This window comes from Humulus lupulus, chromosome 2 (assembly GCF_963169125.1).
Source record: "Humulus lupulus chromosome 2, drHumLupu1.1, whole genome shotgun sequence".
Taxonomy (NCBI): Eukaryota; Viridiplantae; Streptophyta; class Magnoliopsida; order Rosales; family Cannabaceae; genus Humulus; species Humulus lupulus.
The window spans coordinates 56,191,764-56,215,788 of NC_084794.1; the positions used below are offsets into that span (position 1 = coordinate 56,191,764).

General features: G+C 37.4%; 1 protein-coding gene and 1 pseudogene across 1 annotated transcript; one reads left to right on the forward strand and one right to left on the reverse strand.

Annotated features, from left to right (window-relative positions):
- Positions 1-1,399: 1,399 nt before the first annotated feature.
- On the forward strand, positions 1,400-17,085 carry LOC133814278 (uncharacterized; annotated as a pseudogene).
- A 309-nt stretch (positions 17,086-17,394) lies between these two features.
- On the reverse strand, positions 17,395-20,150 carry LOC133817857 (receptor-like protein kinase FERONIA). The gene has a single exon (XM_062250478.1). The coding sequence runs from the start codon at positions 20,098-20,100 to the stop codon at positions 17,563-17,565; it is 2,538 nt and encodes an 845-aa protein (XP_062106462.1). The 5' UTR covers positions 20,101-20,150; the 3' UTR covers positions 17,395-17,562.
- Positions 20,151-24,025: the final 3,875 nt, after the last annotated feature.

Sequence of the window (24,025 nt, forward strand, 5' to 3'; positions counted from 1 at the left end):
CTACTGCATGGTCCAGCCCAATAATAAATGGGTCGATGCAATTAAGGCCCATATTTTTAATGTACAAAAATATGGTAATCAAACTTTTTTTAGTTTGTATGGACAAATTTAATTTAAAAAAAAAAAGATTAGGGGAAAAGTTATCCCATATTGGAAAAAAAAAACAATAACACATGAGCCAAAAAAAGAAGGGTACTATGGTAATTAAAGTTGCAAATACTCATTTGCTGAAATTTGAGTCGATCAAAAATATCCCCAACATTAATTTTTTCTTAAGCAAGAACACCCATCTCTGACAACACATTTCACCTCCGGCAACAACTTCAAATCTTTGAATGCATCCTCAAGGTCCGATCAAAATCAACACTCAAAATCAATTCCAGCGACAATCACGAACCTCCAGCCAACTCCGATCGACAACCTCTAACAACAATTGGCAACCTCCAATCGGTTCTGCTGCACTCTTCGACATCTCCAGCAACGTGCATCTCCGGCGACGAGCTTCTCCAGCGTCCAAAGCATCCAAGAAACAAAGGTTTGTAAAATCTTGCTTTGTTAATTCCTATTTTAATCTCATTTTCTTCAACTTCAAATCTATTAAATTCCTAATTCTTCTACATATTTTAGAACCCTTAATTTCATAATTTTCTCATAGTTATTGTACTGATTATCATGATAATGATGAAGTTCATGATGTGCATTTAAAAAAAAAAACAATTTTTTAACTTGAAATTTGAAAAAAAAAAATTATTTAAACCTACTAATATGGTTACATCAGTGACCAAAAGTAGAAAAAAAACAAGAATCATGATTATTTTAAATTCTAATTTTTTTTCAATAAAAAATCATTTGATATTGGTTTGAATTCTAAATGCCAAAACATTCAGTAACAACAAAGTAACCAGTTACCTTGAAAAACTGTCATTTTTTAAATTAAGTTTTTCAGTAAGGTATGTAATTGCAAACTAAGGTAACCCATTACCTTCACCATTTACAACCAATTAACTCCTTAAAAATTTTCCAAATTTTACAGGTATAGAAAATACTACTTCTTTGGTTCAATTTGGAGGCAAGTGGAATTAAAAAAAAAAACGAGTACGAAGGGTACCTAATGACTGGGATATTGATTCCACAAAAATTTTCTCTTGACAACTTGGTAAATTTGATAAAAGATGAGATAAAGGAAACAAGAGCAACTATTGAAGTTTATTATCAAAGAGTCAAAGGAACACCACCAATGAAGGTTGAAACAGACAATTCAGTGTTGTTCTACATGAAAATAAAGAAAAGAGTTGCTGCAAAAATAACAGACTTACCATTGTGTGTCACTATAGTTTAAGAATCAAGTGATGAAAATAACCTTCTTCAACTAGCAAATCAGAAAGCTACAATAGAAGAAATGGAGGTGGGAACATTATTAATGCAAGCAAACAAAGCTTCCATCAATGAACAAATGTTACTTGAAGAAGGAATGTCAAGCACAATAAATGGGGGCATCAATGTGGCATACATACCTCACCTTGCTGAAGAAGTAGCTGATTTTATAATTGAAGACAATACAAAAAGAAAAAAGAAATTGAAGGAAATCCTAATAGTAATATTTGATTACAGAGTGAACAAAATAGAGCAAGGACAAACTTAAAAGGACAAGAACACAATCAAATCAGCTCTTAGCTACTATGAGTTTTATAAAAGCATGCTTTAAATTTATATAAAATGAATATATATATATAATTTGTTATGAATAAAGAAAAAGAACTAGAAATGAATATTTGCATTTTGTATTTTGAATAGAAATTTTTCGTTCCAAAAGTTGATTCCAGCAAAATGAAAAACTATTTAAAAAACCAGTAAGAAAAAGGTAACCAGTTACCTTGTCAACTGGCACCATACTAACTCCTTAATTGTTGCCAAAATTTGCATAAATGGACAATACTACTTCATTGGTTCAATTTGGAGGCAAACAGAACATTCACAAAAGTCTCCACAGCAACAAATAATGAATTGAGGCATGACATTATTTCAAAAATGAAGGAGGAGGTATGCAACTTAACTTATTCTTACTATTTTTTAATCTCTCAGTGGATGGTAACCAGTTACCTTATGTAACAGCAAAAAAAAAAAACATTACGTTACACAGAAGGATAACTAGATACTTTCAATGTTAATTCTAGTTAAAATGTTTATTATATTATTTTATTTCATGACAATACTATTTTCAAGTCTTGCCTTTCAACCCAATAGAATACCAAGTTTGCGATGAAAATGGTATGAATTTCACAATAAATATACACAATAGAACATGTACCTGCAATAGGTTTCAAGAAGATGAAATGCCTTGTGGGCATGCAATAGATGTAATTGCAAAGAGAAACTTGGGAGTATATGAAAACTGTGCGAGGTTCTACAAAATATAAGCGTTGAAAGCGTTGTATCAATAAAATGTTCATCATTTGCCCCATAAAGATGAATGGAATTTCACACAACACTTGGACATAATCATGCTGCCTCCAAAAGGCAATAATCCCTGTAGGAATACCAATAAAGAAAATAATAAGATAAAAAAGAGAACCAAAAATAATAATCACATGTGGGAAATGTGGGCAACCAGGAATGCTCCAATTGAGAAGCCAAACAAGTAGAAAAAGCAAAAGACATAGCTTCATATTTTACAGTAAAACAAACTTATCATGGCTTTATTCATTAAAGGAGTGAATTTCATATTCATTAATTATTATTGAGTGTTTTAATAAGTCTATTTCAAATTTAAACACATTGATTGATTACACAAACTTATAAATTCCTTTCAAACTAAATTCTTGAGTTTGTTTACTTCTTATTTATCAATGTCACCATCAACATAAATATGTCAGCAAAGGAAGTAACTGGTTACCAAAAACATGAAAAGGAAACATGCATGAAGGCAACTAGTTACCTAAAAAATATCAGCAAAACAACGATATAGGGAAACTAGTTACCCTGAAATAACAATACAAGCCAAATAACCCACTATAACAATCTAAAATCCAAAAAAAAAAAACATTTACTTTCTTCTATCACAAACTCTCATATATATAAATTTCAAAGTTACTTTGCTTTAGAAAATCCAAAAAAAAAAAGAAAGAAAAAAAAAGTAATAAATAAAACATTAAAACAATAAAAAATGTAAAAACAGAAAAGTTAATAATTTTGAATTAATAGGTAAACTAAAATAGTTAAAATAAATAAAATAAAAATGAATTTACATAACTACCCTTCTACCTTAATAAACTCTCATTAGTAATAAAAATATGGCATAATCAGGATTTGTTACAAAATTATGGGAAAAAACCCCATAAAAGTGATTAAATTTATAAAAATCCATAGATAACTTTTTTTGAAAAAAAAAAGCCATATTTTTGCAAACTTTGTTAAAAAAATCCATATAAAATGTAATTTTCACTTCTTAAATTACACACTTGCAATTGCAGAATCCAACTTTACATGAATATTATGATCGGAACAACTTCCACATGACTTGTAAGATGGAAAATGTTGGACACAATAATCCATCCGTTCAGTTCTTCCAATGACCGAGAAAGAGAAATATATGTTTTATTAGGCCTTGACTGAGTGATCGTTTCGTATTAACAACACACACTGAGTAGTTTCCCTATGCTAAGGATTCAACTGTGGGAAGCATACCGATCCAGTAGTTGTTGTTTATAACAACCCACATTCTTCTTCCATTGACAGATCTCTCCCTCCCATTCCAAATTCCTGATGAAATTTACCACACTATCAGCTTCAGAGAGCAGATTAGGTGATTGTGAAAAGGATCCAGCGTGTTCCAGCGACGATCGAGGAGCTGTTGGTATTGGAAGCAATCAAAGATAAATGCCTATGGAAGAGCTTACCCAAACGGCTTCAAGCCACCTTGGCTTCCAAGGAAGAATGGCATAGAAATATATATATATATATATATATAAATAGTTGAACAATGCATTAATAAAAGACTTCCATGGAGCACTTGTTTTGTTAGCAAAATATGCAAATAAGCTTAATATTACGAAGAATTGATGAGATACTTGCGAAAGAATTTAGCGCTGCTGTTTCCTTATCACCTTGCAGAGTATGTTTCCCGTGTAAAGAGAGTATCGCCTTTTAAGTACTACTGCGATATGATTTTTGAGGTCATGAAGAATGAGCAACCTTATGACAGCGTCCCAAATTTTAGTGCTGCAGATGCATTGCGGCTTACAGGCATGGGAAGAAATGAATTTATTGATATAATGAACAAGTGCAGATCTAAGAAAATCATGTGGAAGATTAACAAGTCAATTGCAAAAGAACTTTTACCAACCCAATTACCTGTGGATTTAGAAATTGAATCATGGTGGGGAGTTTGTTTCCTAATCTTTACATTGGAAGAATATAAGAGACTCTTAGAAGAAATGGCCACCATTGATAAAGTTTGCAAGGAAGAAGCCAATTCGTATATCGTGTTTGATCCAGACATTATCAAGGTTCTTTACCGGCAGGGATTAATATACTTTGATGTTCTTGTTTACTCCGATGACCGCTTTAAAGTTTCCAAGCTTGAAGGGTTTCTTTCCAACAGAGAACAGTCTCGTGAAGATCGATGAGTTAGTACTGTATGCAGTGTTCCTTGTTTCAAGTGAGAATGCCACTGTTGCCGAGCTTGCTGTGACATTACAGACTAACCTTTCACAGCTCCAGTCGGCTGCATCTTTTGCATGTCGATTAGGAAGTGATGCAGGCGATATAGTTATATATATATATATATATTTGCTCTTTTATTATATGGATGGTTTTATTATTATAATACTTTATATTGTGTAATTTTTCTTTTTATAAGTTTGTTATGCCAGTTGTCTACCAGTTATTGAGAACTTTTTTCTTATTTAGGGTTGTACGAAAACAAATTAGAATGGAATGAATTTGGCTATGGTTTTTTCCTTCTGTCTAGAATATTGTTTTTCCTGTAATACAACCCTGTAGAAGAATCAAAGCTTCGCAAAGCTTCTTCTCCTTTAGAGTTGTGTTTTGTTTAGATTTTCACTACATCATTTTTGGTATCAGAGCCAGGTCAGCCATAGCTACTGATGGCTAGAAACAGTAGTGGAGATTGCCACACTATTGATGACGATCAGAGTGTGGAGGCTTTATGGGCCTCCTACGCCACCATGGATGCGAAGCTGGAAGCATTATCTCGTGATGTGCGACAACTTCTCACTGTGACGAGCGGCAGGAATGAAAATCCCAGAGATCGGAATGACAGAACAACACCACCGATTGCTCCTGAAGAAATGATGGCTGTTCAAAATCCTTGAAGGGCTCGTCGATTTGAACGACCAGCTGCACCAGAGTTTTTTGAGTCTGATGATGACATTGGTCCTCATCGGCGGTTCGCACCATAAGATTCGGAGACTGACGAAGATGTTGAAGAATGGGTAGCAGACCCACCAAGGTACCCACGATGAGCACACTGTCCTTGGCATAATACTCGGAGTGAACATTCAGAGTATAAGCTCAAAATCGACATCCCTTGTTTTTATGGACATTTACACATAGAAGATTTCCTTGATTGGGTGCAGACTGTGGAACATTTCTTTGATTATATGGATATTCCAGATGGGAAGCAAGTAAAATTAGTTGCCTATAAACTATGAGGAGGAGCCTCGGCATGGTGGGAATAGATGCAGTTGAATAGGCAACGTGAATGAAAAGGGAAAGTTCAAAGTTGGCCTCGAATGAGACAATTGATGTGTGCTCGATTTCTTCCAGCTGATTACGAACAAATGTTGTATCAACAATATCAACACTGCCACCAACGTACTCTTTCGGTGAATGAATATACAGAGGAGTTTTATCGTTTGAGTGCTCGGAATAATCTTAATGAAACTGAGTGGCAGCAGGTTGCTCGCTATATTGGAAGACTTCGTGAGGCTATCCGGGATAAACTTGAATTACGTTTGATCTGGAATTTATCTGAGGTAGTGAACCTTGCCTATCGTGTGGAGGCATAGTTAGCTCGGCCAACCCCACGTTCATCATTTTCCCGTCACACATATATAAACTTGTATGTTCGGCCTTTTCTTGAACAACAACGGAACAGTTCAAACCAAATGCCTAATCGAAGCTCCCTTCAAACCCAAACTCGTTCTCTTACTGATACATCAACTCCTTTGAAGTCACAGGGTAAGCAACCAGTTCCTTTACCTAAACCTTCTCAGTTTAACAATCCTTATGTTAAACCTACTGTTGGAAAATGTTTTCGTTGCAATCAATCGGGATACCACTCGAATGAATGCCCTATGCGAAGACAAGTTGATATAGTAGATGGAGATGAAGGTACAAATGAGGAAGAACAGGTGTGTGATGATTTGGAGGATGTGGAAATTGTTCGTGGGGATGAAGGAGATCATGTTCTGTTTTGGGGAGTATTGGAACGATTATTTCTAGCATGAAAGCGACCCACTGCTAATCAACGCCATGCTTTGTTCCGAACAAGGTGCACTATTGCTAAGAAGGTTTGTGATGTTATCGTAGATAGTGGAAGCATAGAAAATGTAGTCTCCCTTGCTTTTGTTAAGGCGTTACAACTTCCTACTGAAAAACATCCAACACCTTACAAAAATTTTTGGATAAAAAAAGGCACCGAGACTAAGGTAACGAAAGTTTGTCGAGTTTCCTTCTCCATAGGGAAACATTATGCCACTGAAATTCTTTGTGATGTGCTTGAAATGGATGCGTGTCAATTACTCTTAGGCAGACCATGGCAATTTGATATGCATACTACTCATGATGGTCGTGAGAACACTTACTGATTCTTATGGAAAGGAAATAAGATATTACTTGTGTCGTCTAATCCCTCTATTGCCTCACCTCACGGTGGTAATAGCATTTTGCTCACATGTGCTGGGTCTGAACTCCATTCCAGTGTTCGAGAGAGTCAATTTCTTCTAGCTTTACGAGTTAAACAACCCCATCTTCTCCATGTTGACATCCCTCCAATGATTCATCCCTTATTAACAGACCTTCATCCTGAAGACTTAACCAATGATTTGCCTCCTTTACGTGACATCCAACATCAAATAGATTTGATACTTGGAGCTACTTTGCCAAACCTTCCTCATTACAAAATGAGTCCTCGAAAATAAGACATTTGACAACAGTTGGTGGATGACTTATTAGCCAAACAATATGTCCGCCCAAGCCTTAGCCCATGTGCGATGCCTGCTCTGTTGGTGTCTAAGAAAGATTGTTCATGGCGTATGTGTGTTGATAGCAGGTCTATTAACAAAATCACAGTTAAATATCATTTTCTGATGTTGCGTTTGGAAGACATGTTAGATAAGCTTGCGGGTTCTCGAATCTTTACCAAGTTTGACTTGCGGAGTGGCTACCATCAAATCCGTATTCGACTAGGAGACGAGTGGAAGACAACCTTCAAGACTAAAGAAGGACTTTATGAATGGCAAGTCATGCCTTTCGACCTCTGTAATGCCCTAAGCACTTTTATGCGTCTCATGCATCAAGTTATGAAACCATTCATGGGCAAGTGTGCAGTGGTATATTTTGATGATATATTGGTATTTAGCAAGGATGAAGCATCTCATATTGACCATCTGAGATCAGTTTTTGTAGCACTACGTGGCAACAAATTATTCTTGAAATTTAAGAAGTGTGATTTTGCTACCAATCGCTTGTTGTTCTTAGGATTTATCATTATCGAAAATGGCATTGAGGTTGATGATTCTAAAGTTGCTGCTATCACTACTTGGCCTACTCCCCAAACCATTCATGATATTCGAAGTTTTCATGGTTTGGCCACTTTCTATCGCCGTTTTATCCATGGCTTCAACACTATTATGGCACCAATCACAGATTGTTTGAAACAAAAGCAACCAGAATAGGGTCTTGATCAAGATGCTAGTTTTGCTCTGATTAAAGCTAAATTGAGTGATGCTCTAGTTTTAGCTTTGCTGAATTTTGACAAACCTTTTGAGGTCAAGACAGATGCATGTATGATAGGCATAAGGGCTGTTCTCCTTCTAGAGGGTCGACCAATTGAATTCTTTAGTGAGAAGCTCAGTGATAGTAGGTAGCGGTGGTCTACCTATGAGCAAGAATTATATGTCGTGGTGCGTTCTTTTAAACATTGGGAGCATTATTTATTACATCAGGAATTTGTGCTTCGAAGTGATCATGAGTCCCTTAAATTTCTTAATTCTCAGAATAATTTGAGTCGCATGCATGCTCGTTGGGTCTTTTACTTGCAAAAGTTTAGTTTTGTTTTTATCCATAAGGTAGGACATCAAAATCGTGTGGCTGATGCCTTGAATAGAAAGGGCTCCTTACTCATCACTCCTTGTGCGGAGATAATAGACTTTGAAAGCTTGAAAGACCTTTATGAGTTTGATGAAGACTTCCACACGATTTGGACCAAATGCTTACTCCATGAGCCATCAGAGGACTTCTTGATTCACCATGGTTTTCTATTCAAAGGAAACCAACTTTGTAAACCTAATACTTCATTGCGTCAACATCTCATCAAGGAGATGCATGAAGGTGGTCTAGCCGCTCATACAGGACATGATAAGACAATTTCCTTGTTGGAAGAACGTTTTTACTGGCCAAAGATGAAGCGTGACATATCTCTGTACGTCGAAAAGTGTGTTGTTTGTCAAAGATCTAAAGGACACGCTCAAAACGCTGGGCTTTACACCCCTTTGCCTATTCCTTCTCACATTTGGGAGGATCTTAGCATGGACTTTTTATTGGGCCTCCCTTAAACTTGAACACATGCCGATTCGGTGATGGTGGTGGTCGATCGATTTTCCAAAATGGCCCATTTTGTTGCCTGTCATAAAACGTTTGATGCTAATAATGTTGCTGTCCTTTTCTTTCAAGAAGTTGTTCATCTCCATTAGGGGTGTTCATATAAACTGCAAACCATGGTTTGGAACCAAACCACACCGCACCAAACCGCCAAAAACCGTAACCGGTGAAACCGTTTTTCGATGGTTCGGTTTAACCGGACCGCTCAACTTTAATGGTTTGGTCACGATTTCTAATTTTTTAAAACCAATTAAACCGAACCGGACCGTGATTTTTTCTAAAAAAATAATTTTTAGGAATGATGGTTCAAGGTTTGAACCCCTACACTTAAGTTAATATAAAGTCTACCAAACCATCAAAGCCAAACAATTTAATTGTTTAGGATACGTTTTTAGTAGTATTTAATACATGCACAAGTTTTTAAAACTAAAAAAAGAGAAATGTAAAGTCCCCATTGTTTAGAAAGTAAACATTTTTTTTTCTCACTTTTATAAAATGATTCAAAATACTTAAACTTACAACAACAAAGACAATAAGCTTCTTGTAGACTTTTATGGTCTTAAAAGTAAAGCTAAAACTATTATTGTTTAAATACAATTATTTAGTTAATTATTTTATAATAATTTTTTTTAAAATTTTAATAATTTGGTTATATGGTTAAAACCAAACCAAATTGCACAAAACCGTTTATTTATGGTTTGATTTTTTAATTTTAATGGTTTGGTTTGGTTTTTCATTTTGAAAAAACTGCACGAGCAGTTTGGTTTTAAAATTCTTCTAAACCTCACCAAACCAAACCGTGTATACCCCTAATCTCCATGGTATTCCACGCAGCATTACATCTGATCGTGATGTGAAATTCGTGAGCCCTTTTTGGCGTGAGCTTTGGAAACGCTTTGACATAGACCTCAATATGAGTAGCGCCTCCCACCCTCAATCGGATGGCCAAACTAAGGTGGTAAATCACACCTTAGGAAATATGCTACGTTGTTTAGCCGAGAGCAATCACAAGCAATGGCACCAAAACCTTGCTCAAGCAGAATTTGCCTACAACAGCATGATTAATCGATCCACTGGTTTCTCACCCTTCTCTATTGTTTATTCCAAGGCTCCTAATCACGCTCATCTCTTCATAAGCCTAAGAGAAAAATTGCTGCTGAACTAGCTGAGCATGTTTCTCATATCCACAAAGAAGTCCAACAATGTCTGGTTGAATCTTATGCCCGCTACAAGGCTGCTGCTGACCTCCATCATTGCAAGAAAGTGTTTGCGTTGGTGATTTAGTCATGGTTCACCTTCGCAAAAATAGAGCTCCTCCTGACACGTATAACAAACTTCATCCTAAGAAGCTCGGACCTTTTCGTGTTCTCCTGAAGATCAATGACAATGCATATATCATTGACCTCCCTCCATCTCTTCACATTTCTTCCACATTTAATGTGTCTGATCTCTATGACTATTATCCTCCAGATGATAGTGCCATTTTTGTTGAACCACTTGAGATGAGTTCTTATCAACCCGAGGGGAACTGATGCAGGCGATATAATTATACATATATATTTGCTCTTTTATTATATGGATGGTTTTATTATTATAATACTTTATATTGTGTAATTTGTCATTTTATGAGTTTGTTATGCCAGATGTCTACCAGCTATTGAGAACCTTTTTCTTATTTGGGGTTGTACGAAAACATAGTAGAATGGAATGAATTTGGCTATGGTGTTCTCTTTCCTTCTAGAATATTATTTTCCTGTATTACAACCCTATAGAAGAATCGAAGCTTCTCAAAGCTTTTTCTCCTTTAGAGTTGTGTTTTGTTTGAATTTTCACTGCATCATGATGGGCAGTGAAAGTCATTGATCCAGTTTCTATTCTTCAAGAAACAAGTGATCCTCGTTCTACCAGGACCATTCTAAGTGATGAAGAGACGTCTTCTCATGCTAGTGTAGGCTCATCAAATATTTTCATAAATGGTGATAATTATAATTCCTTGGAAGGGGAAGCTTATTCTTCAGGGGCTGAAAAGTATGGGCCAACAGGTTCAATGTTATCTCTTGTTGCCTTCATTGTTGATGCTAACATAACATCATATCTTATGGTGGGATCTATTTCACCAGGCTTAAAATCTCATGCTGTGATACTGTATGTAGCGGGTAAACTTGGTACATTAGAGGGGGCTAAATTTGAGGGAGAACTTTAGGAATTCGCAAATCATGCTTCTAGCCTTCATTGTGTTTTAGAATGCCTTCAAGTGGAGTCGCAACTTATGTGAAAACAGATGAGTTTTTCAACAATGTGGATAAAATGGCTTTAAGCAATGAGGAAACTACTTCTTTCACTACTACAAAAACACCATTTTAGGACTCACGTTGCGCATCCTAAAAACTATGTGTGTCCTAAAAATTTGAATTTTTTTTAACAAACACCTCCTGGACTTTTTAGGATACTCATTGCGAGTTCTTAAAGAATCTTTTTAGGATACTCATTGTGAGTCCTAAAAACTTATGTGTCCTAAAATTTTAAATTTTAAAAAATTACAAATTCCCCTCCAATTTTTTTAACTAAAATTTTATTATGTATTAAATCACAAAGAAAAATAAACAATAACCCATTCTCTCTCTCTCTCTCTCTCTCCTTGCTCTCTTCCCCCATTTCTCTCTCTATCTCTCTCTCTCAAGAACTCCACAACCCAGCCACGGACGTCGGCGCTCTGGCCACCCCCACCTACACGTGCTGGCCCATGGCGTTCCTCGGCCCCCGAAACCCCCAGCCCCACGAGCCCATGGCCTCACGCGCCCCCAAGCCTAGTCAATGGAGGCTCCAAGTTCGGAAACTTTTGTGGGTTTCTCTCACGAAACCCCACTGCCCAGCCACTTATGGTGGCTCTCCAGCCACCCACTGCCTACACGCGTCGGCCCACTGTGTTCCCCAGCCCCCGAAACCCACAACCCCACGAGCCCCTAGCCTCACGCGCCCCCTAGCCTAGTCGACGGAGCCTCCAAAGTTCGACGACCATGTGGGTTTCCGAAACATTTTGGGCATTTTCTGACCACCTTTAGCCACCTCGAGCCAAATGACCACCTCCATTGTATTCCTTGTGCTTTGGGCTTCAAAACCCACTAAAGGATCGGACCGAACCACCACCGTGGGGTGGTGGCGCCGCCGTCACCGTTGGAGCTCCGGTGGGAGCTTTGGTTACCATTTAGTTTTTTAAAAATTTAAAATAAAACTTTTTAGGACTCGCAATGCGAGTCCTAAAAACATTCTTTTAGGACTCTCAAAGCGAGTCCTAAAAAACCTCAGTTTTTAAGGCTCTCAAATAGAGGATTCGTGGGGCGCGAGTCCTAAAAACGATTTTAGGACTCACAAAGCGAGCCTTAAAAAGCCATTTTTGTACTAGTGTTTGGTTGCTGATATTACCTTAAATGACATATCAGAACCTACTGGTGGATGGCGATGGGCTTAATTGTGATGGTTCCATTTATAAAGAGATTTCACAGGTGGAATCTGAGGTCTCTGAATCTATAATTCTTGAAGGGTCAATGTTGGAAAAGAAATGCCAAGGAGGATAAAGAAATATCGCGTAGATATAATTCGTTGTCAAAGCTTGGCGTCTCTTGCACCCACAACTTTAGAACAATTGTTTCTTAATGACTACGATATTGTTATTTCTATTATTCCTCTTTCGCATTCATCAATTCTCCATGGGCCAACATTTCGTGTGCATTTTGGTCCTCCCTCTCACTCATCTATGCCGCCTTGGATGAAGTTGGTGTTGTACGTACAACTGTGGCTTGCCAACTTCTATCACACTACTACAAAAACGAATTTTTAGGACTCGCGCCCCGCGGGTTCTCTATTTGAGAGCCTTAAAAACTGAGGTTTTTTAGGACTTGCATTGCGAGTCCTAAAAAGTTTTATTTTTAATTTTTAAAAAATTAAATGGTAGCCAAAGCTCCCGCCGGAGCTCCAACTATGACAGCGACGCCACCACCCCACGGTGGTGGTTCAGTCCGATCCTTTAGTTGGTTTTGAAGCCCAAAGCACAAAGAATGCAGTGGTGGTGGTCATTTGGCTCGGGGTGGCTAGAGGTGGTCAAAAAATGCCCAAAATGTTTCGGAAACCCACATGATCGTCGAACTTTGGAGGCTTCGTCGACTAGGCTAGGGGGCGCGTGAGGCTAGGGGCTCGCAGGGTTGGGGGTTTCGGGGGCCGGGGAACACAGTGGGCTGACGCGTGTAGGCGGTGGGTGGCCGGAGAGCCACCGTAAGTGGCTGGGCAGTGGGGTTTCGTGAGAAAAACCCACACAAGTTTCCGAACTTGGAGGCTCCATCGACTAGGCTTGGGGGGCGCGTGAGGCCATGGGCTCGCGGGGCTGGGGGTTTCGGGGGCCGGGGAACACCGTGGGCCGCGGCGTGTAGGCATGGGGTGGCCGGAGCGCCGCCGTTCGTGGCTGGATTGTGGAGTTCGTGAGAGAGAGAGATAGAGAGAGAGAAATGTGGGAAGAGAGCAAGGAGAGAGAGAGAGAATGGACTGTTGTTTATTTTTCTTTGTGACTTAATACATAATAAAATTTTAGTTAAAAAAAATTGGTGGGAATTTGTAATTTTTTAAAATTCAAACTTTTAGGACACATACGTTTTTAGGACTCGCAATGAGTGTCCTAAAAAGATTCTTTAATGACTCGCAATCAGTGTCCTAAAAAGTCCAGTAGGTGTTTGTTAAAAAAAAATTCAAATTTTTAGGACACACATAGTTTTTAGGACTCGCTCCGCGAGCCCTAAAAGAAATTGTTTAAGGACTCGCGAGTCCTAAAAAGTCTAGGAGATGTTTTTAGGACTCGCATCTAGGTGAGTGCCCTAAAAAGTGTCCTATTGTTTTGATGAAAGGGCAATGCTTACACTTCCTGCACTACTAGCTAGTTGTGAGAAGGCTCTCATATGGTCTTGGGATGGTTCTACAGTAGGAGGCTTGGGGGACTAGTATGAAGGAAATTTAATTAAGGGAGGTATGCTCTTACACTGTTTAAATTCACTTCTAAAACACTCGGCTGTGCTATTGCAGCCCCTCAGTAAGTACAACCTTGATGAATCTGGCCAAGTCGTTACTCTGGATATTCCATTGCGTCTAAAGAATTCTGATGGTTCAATTGCTCGTATAGTGGAGGAAATGTGTCACGACCCGAGCCCTAGGCCGTGAAAGATTTGTAATATCCATAACTTGGGTGATCAAAGGTCAAACTTTGACCCTTGTTGGAAAATAGTCTTTATTAATGATCATTTAGTTTATATTAAATAGTACTATAATTATAAGTTAAAATAATGAAATAACTCCTATAATATATATAAAAATATTAGTGATAAAATCATGATCATTTATTATTATATATAAAATAATAATATTCCCACCGTTATGTAGTCACCAAACAGTTAAATTTAATAAGTCATAAACACAAAAAATAATACTTAGCATTCACCATTCCTTACTATTACATAGCTACTTTAGATATACCGATCATTAGGTTCCAAATCAAATACATATATAATGTTCAAAAGATAAGACAATGACAATAAATAGAAATAGGCTAAACACCTTGGCTCCACTAATATTTCACCTTCCACATTCGCATCACTGGGTTCCTGGAATGGGAGAGATATAGGAGGTGAGCTTATAAAGCTCAGTAGGAAAGCAACTAATATCATGGACCCAAAAGTTAAATAAAACCCATGCATGGTTAGCTTTGAAAACAAAACATATATCATCATGTGTAAACCAAAATAGAGAGAAATCACTAATAATCATAAGAGCATAGCTACAAGTGCACATCACACCGTCCACTAGATCCCTAGTTACCGTTACCCACCATAGAAAAACTAACATCCTAAACCGGGTAGCCGGACCTGATAACCACCACAAGGGTGGCTCAGAACACTTCCTGTATACAGATGCTAGATCTTTACACCTACAGGCGAGTGGACACCTAATCTACCTATGCTGACACAGAGACTAGGTCATTAAACAATAACATGCATAAATCATGATCACTATGGCTCTCATCGGTATAACCAAATGCAGGTAAACATGAAAAGAAAGAAACATATTCCCTTTATATTTTAGAAAATTTGGCAGCATAACAGCTGCATTTGAATAAAACCCAAAAATCATAACCTGCATAAATAAGTGAACAAAAATATATTTGGCATTCAGTGCCCTCAGAACAGATCAGAAAACATGCAGATTAAGTTTTCAATTTTTCAAACATTTTATAAATATCAAAATTGGAATATGTTAAATGAAATTCAATATGAGTAAAATAAGTCCAATTGTCAAGTTGAGTCCCTACCTAGAATTATCAATTCGAGCCCAAAGCGACGCTCCAAAGCTTAACGATGATCCTAGAGTGATTTAGTCCAATTTTAATATCACGTTTTTGCTACGTGCACCAAATGAACAAACAATTATCATCATCGCATTCATTATTCAAAATCGTGTCCAACGACATATAATATGACCATATTTAAAATTTCAAGTTCCGAAACCTCACCCAAGTGGTGCACAGTAGCAGTTGGTGGTAGCAGTGAGTGGTGTACCGGAAACGTCGACGAATATATGCATGACATATATTAAAATGATCATCTCGATGAGTACATCACGAAAGTACAACTCCTTCGCCCAAATGACCTCCGGTGTCGCTGGAAAATTATTCCAAAAGGGCGAAGATACCCATAATCTCATTGGAGAAAAACAGTGAGTTGTCCGGAATGGTTTAGTGGGTTTTGTTCCTCTCTCCACGCTGGTTCCAATGGTATCAACCACTCGTTGAGAGGTGGTCGGAGTTGGCTGGAAAACACAGTCAAAGTTGACGAACCAAAACTTTGAATGGCGATTCCGAACTATTGACAGCGAGTTGGGCGGTGCCGCTTGGTAGTTGAGGTCGCCGGAGCAAGGCGAAACCGATGAGCTGCACCGGTGGTGGTTGGGTCTGGTGCCTTGCCATGGTTTGCCGAAAGAAGAAGAAGAAGTAAAGGAAAAAGAAAAAAAAAATCTCAATATTAATAAAAAAATAAGTAGGTGCCACTACTTATATATAAAAAAAAATTCTCTTTTTCTTTTTTACTTTTAAACCTGAAAAGTCTTCAGGTTTTAGAAAATGGGACTGAGTGAAGAGGAATGTAAAAAGCTTAACTCTTTGTTGGCTTATTTGGCTAATGGTATGGAGTTGAGAGGACAGTAGGTTATATTCGAGTCTTAAAACTTTTCAAGGAGAAAGAGTTTCAACAATTTTCACCCAATGAAGAGAAGTATGAATGGGTTCCACTAAGTGTGGAATTCGGCGTACCACTTTTCAGTCCAAAGTTATGCATTAATATATGCAAAAGGGTCGTTTCATCCCAATTACTTCAAGCAGATTCACTACACGAGCATCATGATGCAATGCAAGGCCTAAGAAAAAGATTGCGAGATGTTTGTGCAGAGTATCAAGCAACGGGTCCTGCAGCAAAACTTCTTTATCAGAAAGAGAAGTCAAACAATGAGCCATCTCGATAGCTAACGAATTATGCTAGTGGAAGGTGGAATCCACTTGTAGATCCTTCGTCTCCCATTTCTGGAGCACTGAGTGAACATCAGAGATTAAAACTGGCTAACCAAAATCGTTGCTGAACTGAAGTGTTGAGCTTTGATGGGAGCATACTTAGATCATATGCTTTAGCGCCTGTATATGCGGCTGCCACAAGGCCAATTGAAGAATCCCCTTCAGGGAGCACAACAAAAGTTGAGCTAGAAGGGCTGAGACAGTAGAGAAGTTGTCCTTCCTAGTGTTAATCTTCTTTTTGATGAGTTGCACCCTTTTGGCATAGGTGTTGCCTGCAGGCTCGTCAGCCAGTTTCCTTAATAGCAGAGGCAGCTGGTGCCTCTGCAGCTTTTGCTGCTATTAAATAGGGACTTCGTGCTACATGCTTCCTTGGATAGATTTTTTTTATTTTATTTTTTCTGATTTTTTTGATTCGCTTGCTCATTTTGAGATTGGCAGCATCCGCTGGCTTAAAGTCAAAGCCAGCTCTATGGTAAACATACTTTTTACCCTTTGGTTTGTGCTGTCAAGTACCCATGAAATCAGTTTATAGTACACAACTCTTTTCATTGCTTAGCCACACTAATTTATGATACTTTTTTTTTTAATCATGACCATTCTTTGATTCTGTATATACATGTTGGATTCACATTATTTTCATCAGGAAGCCCTCAAACTTTTTGCTCGTGTTAATGCAATTTGGGGCAGTAAATGCCTTTTCACCATATGTTCAATCCAGGATCTATGCGTAAAACTAGGTCACCATAGTGATAATTTCTTGTTTTTGTAAGTAATAAAATAGAATCACTCTCTCTCTCTCTCTCTCTCTACTGCTTTATGTACAAAAATTTCCTAGATGAAATCAACTTTTCATATATTTTTTTTCTTTCCACTTTTCATAAAAAAGAATTAATGAAAAAAAAGACTAATTCTTAAATGAATTATGTTAAATTACTTCTACTGCACTAGTTACATTCGGAGGCACATAAAGAATTGGCTTGTAACACCAAATGGATCAAAACATTAATAGAAACAAATCTTTTTGCATGTTTATAAACTAATAATAATTACCGGCCTATAGATTTAGACACAGATTCCTAGTCATACGACCACATTATATATATATATTGGCATACAATGCGTTAGTAATACTTATCTGAATCAGGTCCCTCCCTACTCGTCCCACTACTACTAATAAAGAACGTCGTATTACTAGAATCCAAAGAAAACGAGTCGTCACCACTTTCACCAAACGGCGTACTAATCGCCGTCATCTCTAATCCACAAATATTAATAGTTTTCTCAGCATTCTCTTGAAGCTGCAAAGCGAATTCAAGTCCTCCTACCACATCATTCATCGACGGCCGTTCAGCTCCGTCATCTTCCAAGCAGCTCAGGGCTATCTCCACAAACTTCTTCAAACACACCGCCGACACCATCTCGCCAATCAAATTCTGATCAATTATTTGCTCAACTATCCCTTTTCTGCAACATTTCTGGGCCCAGTTGGCCAGGCCCACTTCCTCTTTCGGCAAATTACGCGCCAGAGCTGGCCTAGCACATAAAATCTCAAACAACACCACACCAAACGAGTACACGTCGGATTTCTCAGTCAACTGTTGCCTTCTGTAGTACTCCGGATCCATATACCCGAAACTACCCTTTACGGCGGTGCTAACGTGGGTCACCGATTCCGTAATCGGACCCGTCCTGGATAACCCGAAATCCGAAACCTTGGCGACCCACTTCTCGTCCAAAAGTATGTTCGTTGACTTCACGTCTCGGTGAATAATCATGTGCTTCGCCCCAGTATGGAGGTAATGCAATCCTTTGGCTGCACCGATGCAAATCTCGAGTCTCCGTTTCCACGGAAGAGAAGGGTTATCGGACTTGTACAGGTGATCACGGAGGGTTCCTCGTGACATGTACTCGTACACGAGAACCATCTCGCCGTGATCGTCGCAGTAACCGATGAGAGACACGAGATGCATGTGTCTTAGCTTGGACAGCATCTCTATCTCGGTTATGAACTCTTTAGCTCCTTGCTTCGACGAAGGGTTTAGTCTCTTTATGGCGACGATATCGCCATCGATGTCCCCTTTGTACACGTTGCCGAAGCCTCCGAATCCGATGACACGTCGCTCGTCGAAGTTGCCTGTGGCCATTCTGATCTCCGTGATGGTGAAGTGACGACACAGCTTGGAGGGTAGAGAAGAACCTTTCCATATCTTGGATGATGGTTCGAGCGATGTCCTTCTCCGGCGGAGGATAAAGAAGAATATCACTGAAAGTACACCGAATAACAAACCAAGCACAACTCCGGAAACTGTGATAGCTTTGACAACTAGCGAGAGCTTGTTTTTACTATTCCTTATTACTTGGCTTAGCTTTGGTTTGTGATTTTGGTCCAGCTCTGGAGGGTTGGGCCCAGCAAGACTGCCTTCTGATCGATTCAGCTTAAATATCTCGGCACCGTTGAGTATAGCGTTGTAATAATCTGGTTTTACCTCCAAAGCAGGTTGCAACTCGAGCATTAAAAAATCTTCTTTGATAAGTATAATATAGTCTATGTGCATGGGAGTTTTTGAACCATCGGTGAAATGTATTACATCCATTTGTGGCTGAGCAGTCATTCCATTCATATAAATATTAAACACTACTTGGTTCTCTCGAGTTACCTCGTTAAGAATCGAGCAGAAGTGAAGCCTAGCGAGGTAGTAAAACCCGGAGTCCACTGGGAAGCGCCATGTGAGATTGTACTTGGTGTTGTTTTCACTTTTTGGATCCATTTCCCGAAAGGTGGTGTAAACGATCTCCGGAGCAGTGTAGGCAGGTGTGTCGTTGTTGTACTGGATTGTAACATTAGGAAGATGAGGAACTGTCCCAACATTGTAACTATATATGTAATTCAAGTCCTGTTTCCAAGCTCGGAACATTGATCCAGTGTCGTTTATGCTGAGTACATCCTGACCCCCGACGTTTAACCTGTAAACGTTCTCAAGAGCAGTGTGGTTTGGAATGGAGAATGGGATTGCAAGGTTATTTACGAAGTTGATGGATTTAACATCTGTATTGCTAATGTAGAGATTGTCTGGTATGGAAACGATTTCCATGCCATTAATGAACGCATAAGAGCTTGGAGATGGATTGAAGGTTATATTGATCAGCTTTTGGTTGTTGCCCACGTTGATGATGAACTCTTTTACGAAATAGGGTTGAGGTGGATCCTTGATAGCCGAAGCAGTAAGATAAACACTGAAGTTGTTCAGGAGAATAAAATCATTGGCAGTGACAGAGAAGAAAGAATCAGATATACTGAGGTTGGCGTACGTGGCTGAATAGAAGTAAAGACGGAGAAACTTTGGTCCGGGTGATAAGGGAAATAAGTAGCTGAATTTGGAGTGAAAGATTCGGGCGGTCTTGTAAGGGACTTTGGGAACAGAAGAGTCGTGTTCTGAGGCAATGGATACTGAAGATACGTCTTCTGTGTTGTTATAATGTTTCGAGTGCGAGTCGCTTTCCCAGAGACGGCCTTGAGTATCAGTCTGGTCATTAGAAGATGAACCACAACTAAGGAAAAAATAATCAGTAGGATTGTAAGGTGGCTGCGTTTGAGTAGTGGCAGTGGAAAGAGTTAAGAGAAGAAAAATTGAGATACAGTTAGCTATGGCGTCTAGCATATTTGGTAAACCGTAAGGTTTGAGACTTTGAGTAGCGTTCTATATATATTATTTTTCTGATAGAGATTAGCATGCATATAGTGGTTGCATGTATTAATATATAGAGTGACTTGAAACACACGCTTGGGTGGTTGATTCCCATGTAATCCCTCCCATGATATCCATTTCTTTGACTTTCTTTTTAGTACCACTTGCAGCGCACTTTTCATAGATAGAAAGAAGAAGATGAAGATTTTTAGATTATGACTTGGTTTCTCTCGAGTTTCATGTAACCACCATAAAAAAAGTGAAAAAGTTAATAAAAAAAAATGATGCGCCTGAACACTTTAGTTACTGAATGAAAGGAAACAATTTAGGGCAACGTATTGTTTGGAGGAAGAATCTTTATGATTATAAGAGTCCGTAGGTTGATCCCTATCCAGTAAGTAGTACTTTTTGTCCAGGATACTCACATCTTTTTTTTTTTTTGGACAAATTTTCAAATTTCTTCCCTTCATTTTACTATTGTCTGTTTACATATAATATAATTATATTAATATTATAAATATTGATGGTGTGATTAAAAGTTGTGCAAAAAGGGAGGCTACTTGATGATATTTATATATATGCTTTAATTTTTTGACTTGGAGTTTATATCATCAGTTCGGAACCCGTGAAAGGCCGAAGCCAAAAATATCTTAGTAAAATAAAAGTCCGTGAGCGTGACCGTGATATGTAGAAAGTGTATTTAGTGTTGGAAAAATAGGATTTAAGTGCCCACCTTTAATTATTTCTTTTTAAGAATTAGTCTATAACGATGCATATATAGACCCTGGAATTCGTTAGCCACACAATCATAATAATAATTAAAAAAAAAAGCTTGTTATGACGCTCGAAAGTAAAATTAAAGAAAAAATAGAAAAAAAAAGAAGACTTTTATGACGCTCAAAATACGATTTAGGATGATGTGAATAAGGGATTTATAGTAGTGCCTTCTGATGATGTCAACCTGAATTCTACTTTTTAGTGTGCTTTAATATGGTCTAATTTGCTTTTGATGTTGAATGTATTGTCTATTGATTATGAGCACCAATTTTATTGAGATATTATTTGATTGAAAAGTAATTTTACTTGTTAATATTATTCTGCTAATGTCTATTGTAATTAGATGAAGCGTTGTGGTCATGTTCTTTGAAATTAATCTTCAAGTCTCTTGTTAAGATTTTATCTCTCTTTTTGTTTGAAAGTTTGTGGGACTGCCCCAATTATTGATTTTGTTAATAATTCATTTATAGTTTAACTTTTTTTTTTTGGTTTTATTGTTCAAATTATTTGCATGTCTGCTAAATTTGTTGTTTGTATGTGTACACTTTTGTATCACGTACTGTAGAGGCGACCAGAATTCATTCTAAACCATGCCACAAAATTAATAAATAAATAAAAATTCAATGATCTGAACTAATCAAAAGGAAATACTAAAAAAAAATTATTTATACGATATTTTTCTTTTTTTACGGTCCCCGATATTGTACGTTATTAAATTTCTATGATTGGTGATGTCCATATTTTTGAAAAAGCTTTAAATAATCCAATTAGTAAAAATTGGATATTCAAATTATAATTAAATTTGATTGGAGCAGCACAAATGTTAGATTTTAAAAATTAGAACACTTGACGCTTTAAAAATTTAATCACAGTATTTAATTGGTAAATTTTTAGAATTTTCTATCCAAATTTGTAATGAAACTCCTTTCAAAATTCCTAATAAAAATCTATCCATAGTAATCAATATATGTTCATTATTATTTTAAATATTAATTATTACGATCATGACAAAAATTGTAAAAACCAAGAATTAGATTGGTAAAAGCAAAATAGATTAGACTGGTTTAGGATTTTCAAAATCCATTCTATGATAAAATTGGATTAAATTGAATAAGCACCCCTGATTTAAGTGGAATATTTGTGACGTTTCTTCCAACTAAACCAAACAAAGCTTATATAATAATATTTCCAATTAAGGAGATAAATATATATTAATTTAGCAATACATAAACACACATATATATTAACGGCGTACGTTGACAAGCACCAACTCATACATATTATACATAAACTTAGTGATTTCTCTCCTTTATTACGACTTACTTCTTTTACTACATAAATCATACATATTCGCCGATGAATATATAATATAAATAAAACCCTGATTAGAAAGGCCTTAATTATTAGAGGGTACGTACGTAGTAGTAGTAACTAGCTAGGGGTGGCAGCGCTTAGAGTCCTCGACGTCCACGATCGCATAAGTTGTAGATAGTGCATGCTCGAGAGGGTCGCTTACTACTACTCAGCTGGATGCATGACTGGTATATGAGCGCATTACAAACCGGTCCTCTCTTTCTCGAAACGTCATAAACAATGTACTTGTTATTATCTTCTTCATCATCACCAGCAGCAAGAGGAGGATCCTCCTCCATAAAAATCAACTCTTTTATTTCTCCATCGCATTCTCCAATAGTGGCGTTGCACTGCCACTGCCCTGTACTACTGCTCCCCTCAATCACCGAAACAGCCTCCATTTTTGGTGTTCTACTTGCTCCGGAAAGTATTATTGAGTGAATTATAAGTAGTGATAATACAAGGATTATGGCATAATTAGAGATTTCCATGCATTCTGTTCTCCTCATTTTCAGCCTTTTCTATTCTCTTTTTACAGAGTTTTAGTTCAGTTTATTCAGGGATCCCTTCCTATATATATAAATATATATACGCATTATTGTTTATTTGCCTTAAATAAAGCTACAGGTATACCTAAGACGTATTTATTGAACGGCTCTCCTTTATCTGTTATTCTTAGTAACTGTCACGTTTGCATGGGGTCTTTTTTATTGATAATTATTATTGGACTAGTCGAGAGTGCCACTCGCTTCGAGCCCGTGAAAAGTTGAAGCTCAACAATCATAATGAAAGAATTCGTGAACTAGCGTGAAGAGAACTGTGTAATGTACCTTTTGCCATAGATATTTGTGGAATTGGCTGATAAATAAAAAATAGGGAACTCCATTATCCCTATAATATATAAACGGCATGATGATATAATATTTGCCGCGAAATTTACTCAACTTATACAAAATATTTAAGTTATTTTTTTAGGGTAAAAGTGTCAATGTTCAACTTTTCCTTGCACGGTTTGTACCCAATGTTATCATCTAACAACAAAGTTAATCACGGGTACTTTTGACGCAAAAAAAAAAAAAAAATTGGGTACTTAAGTGCAAATCTAGATAACTTGAGTACTATCACTACAAATATTATTTTTTCATTAAATATATTATAAACTTTGTTGACGCCGTTTTTCGTCAACTCAAATCGTAAAGCAATTAAACAATGTAAACTATGAAGCGAATCAATGATGAAGAGAAATAAGAAGATTTTTACGTGGTTCAGTAGTTAATTCTACTTAGTCTACGAGTTTATGTTATTAAGACTTAGAGTTTTCTGGAAATTCTTCAGAGATGAATTACCCAGAGCTTTCTCTCAAGAAATCAGAAATCGATCCCTTACAAGTGGTCATTCCTCCTCTATTTATAGGGAAGGTTACAGAGTTCATTCCCACATATTTCGGGAAGATATTCTGTATATCAATTCAAATAATGACAATAAATGCAATATCTCATATATACATGGAAATGTCCCATAAATATCGAGAACAGATAACAGACTACATGGTATCCCTTAAATATTGGGATTACACCACAATAAATATGTTCACACGTAATGGATTATCCTAGGTGACTCATCAGGTCTTCGAGATCAGCAATCGACATTGTGACTGTCAAGACTTATGGAACTGTTACAAACTTGTCACCCAACTTCAGGACATGCTCGGAGTAGATAGATATATTATCGAAGCTATCACACCCGAGCTTGCACTTCCCAAGCTCGG

What these genes read in the sequence shown, in the direction of transcription:
- LOC133817857 (XM_062250478.1), bottom strand. Translation starts at nt 20,100, where the DNA reads ATGCTAGACGCCATAGCTAACTGTATCTCAATTTTTCTTCTCTTAACT.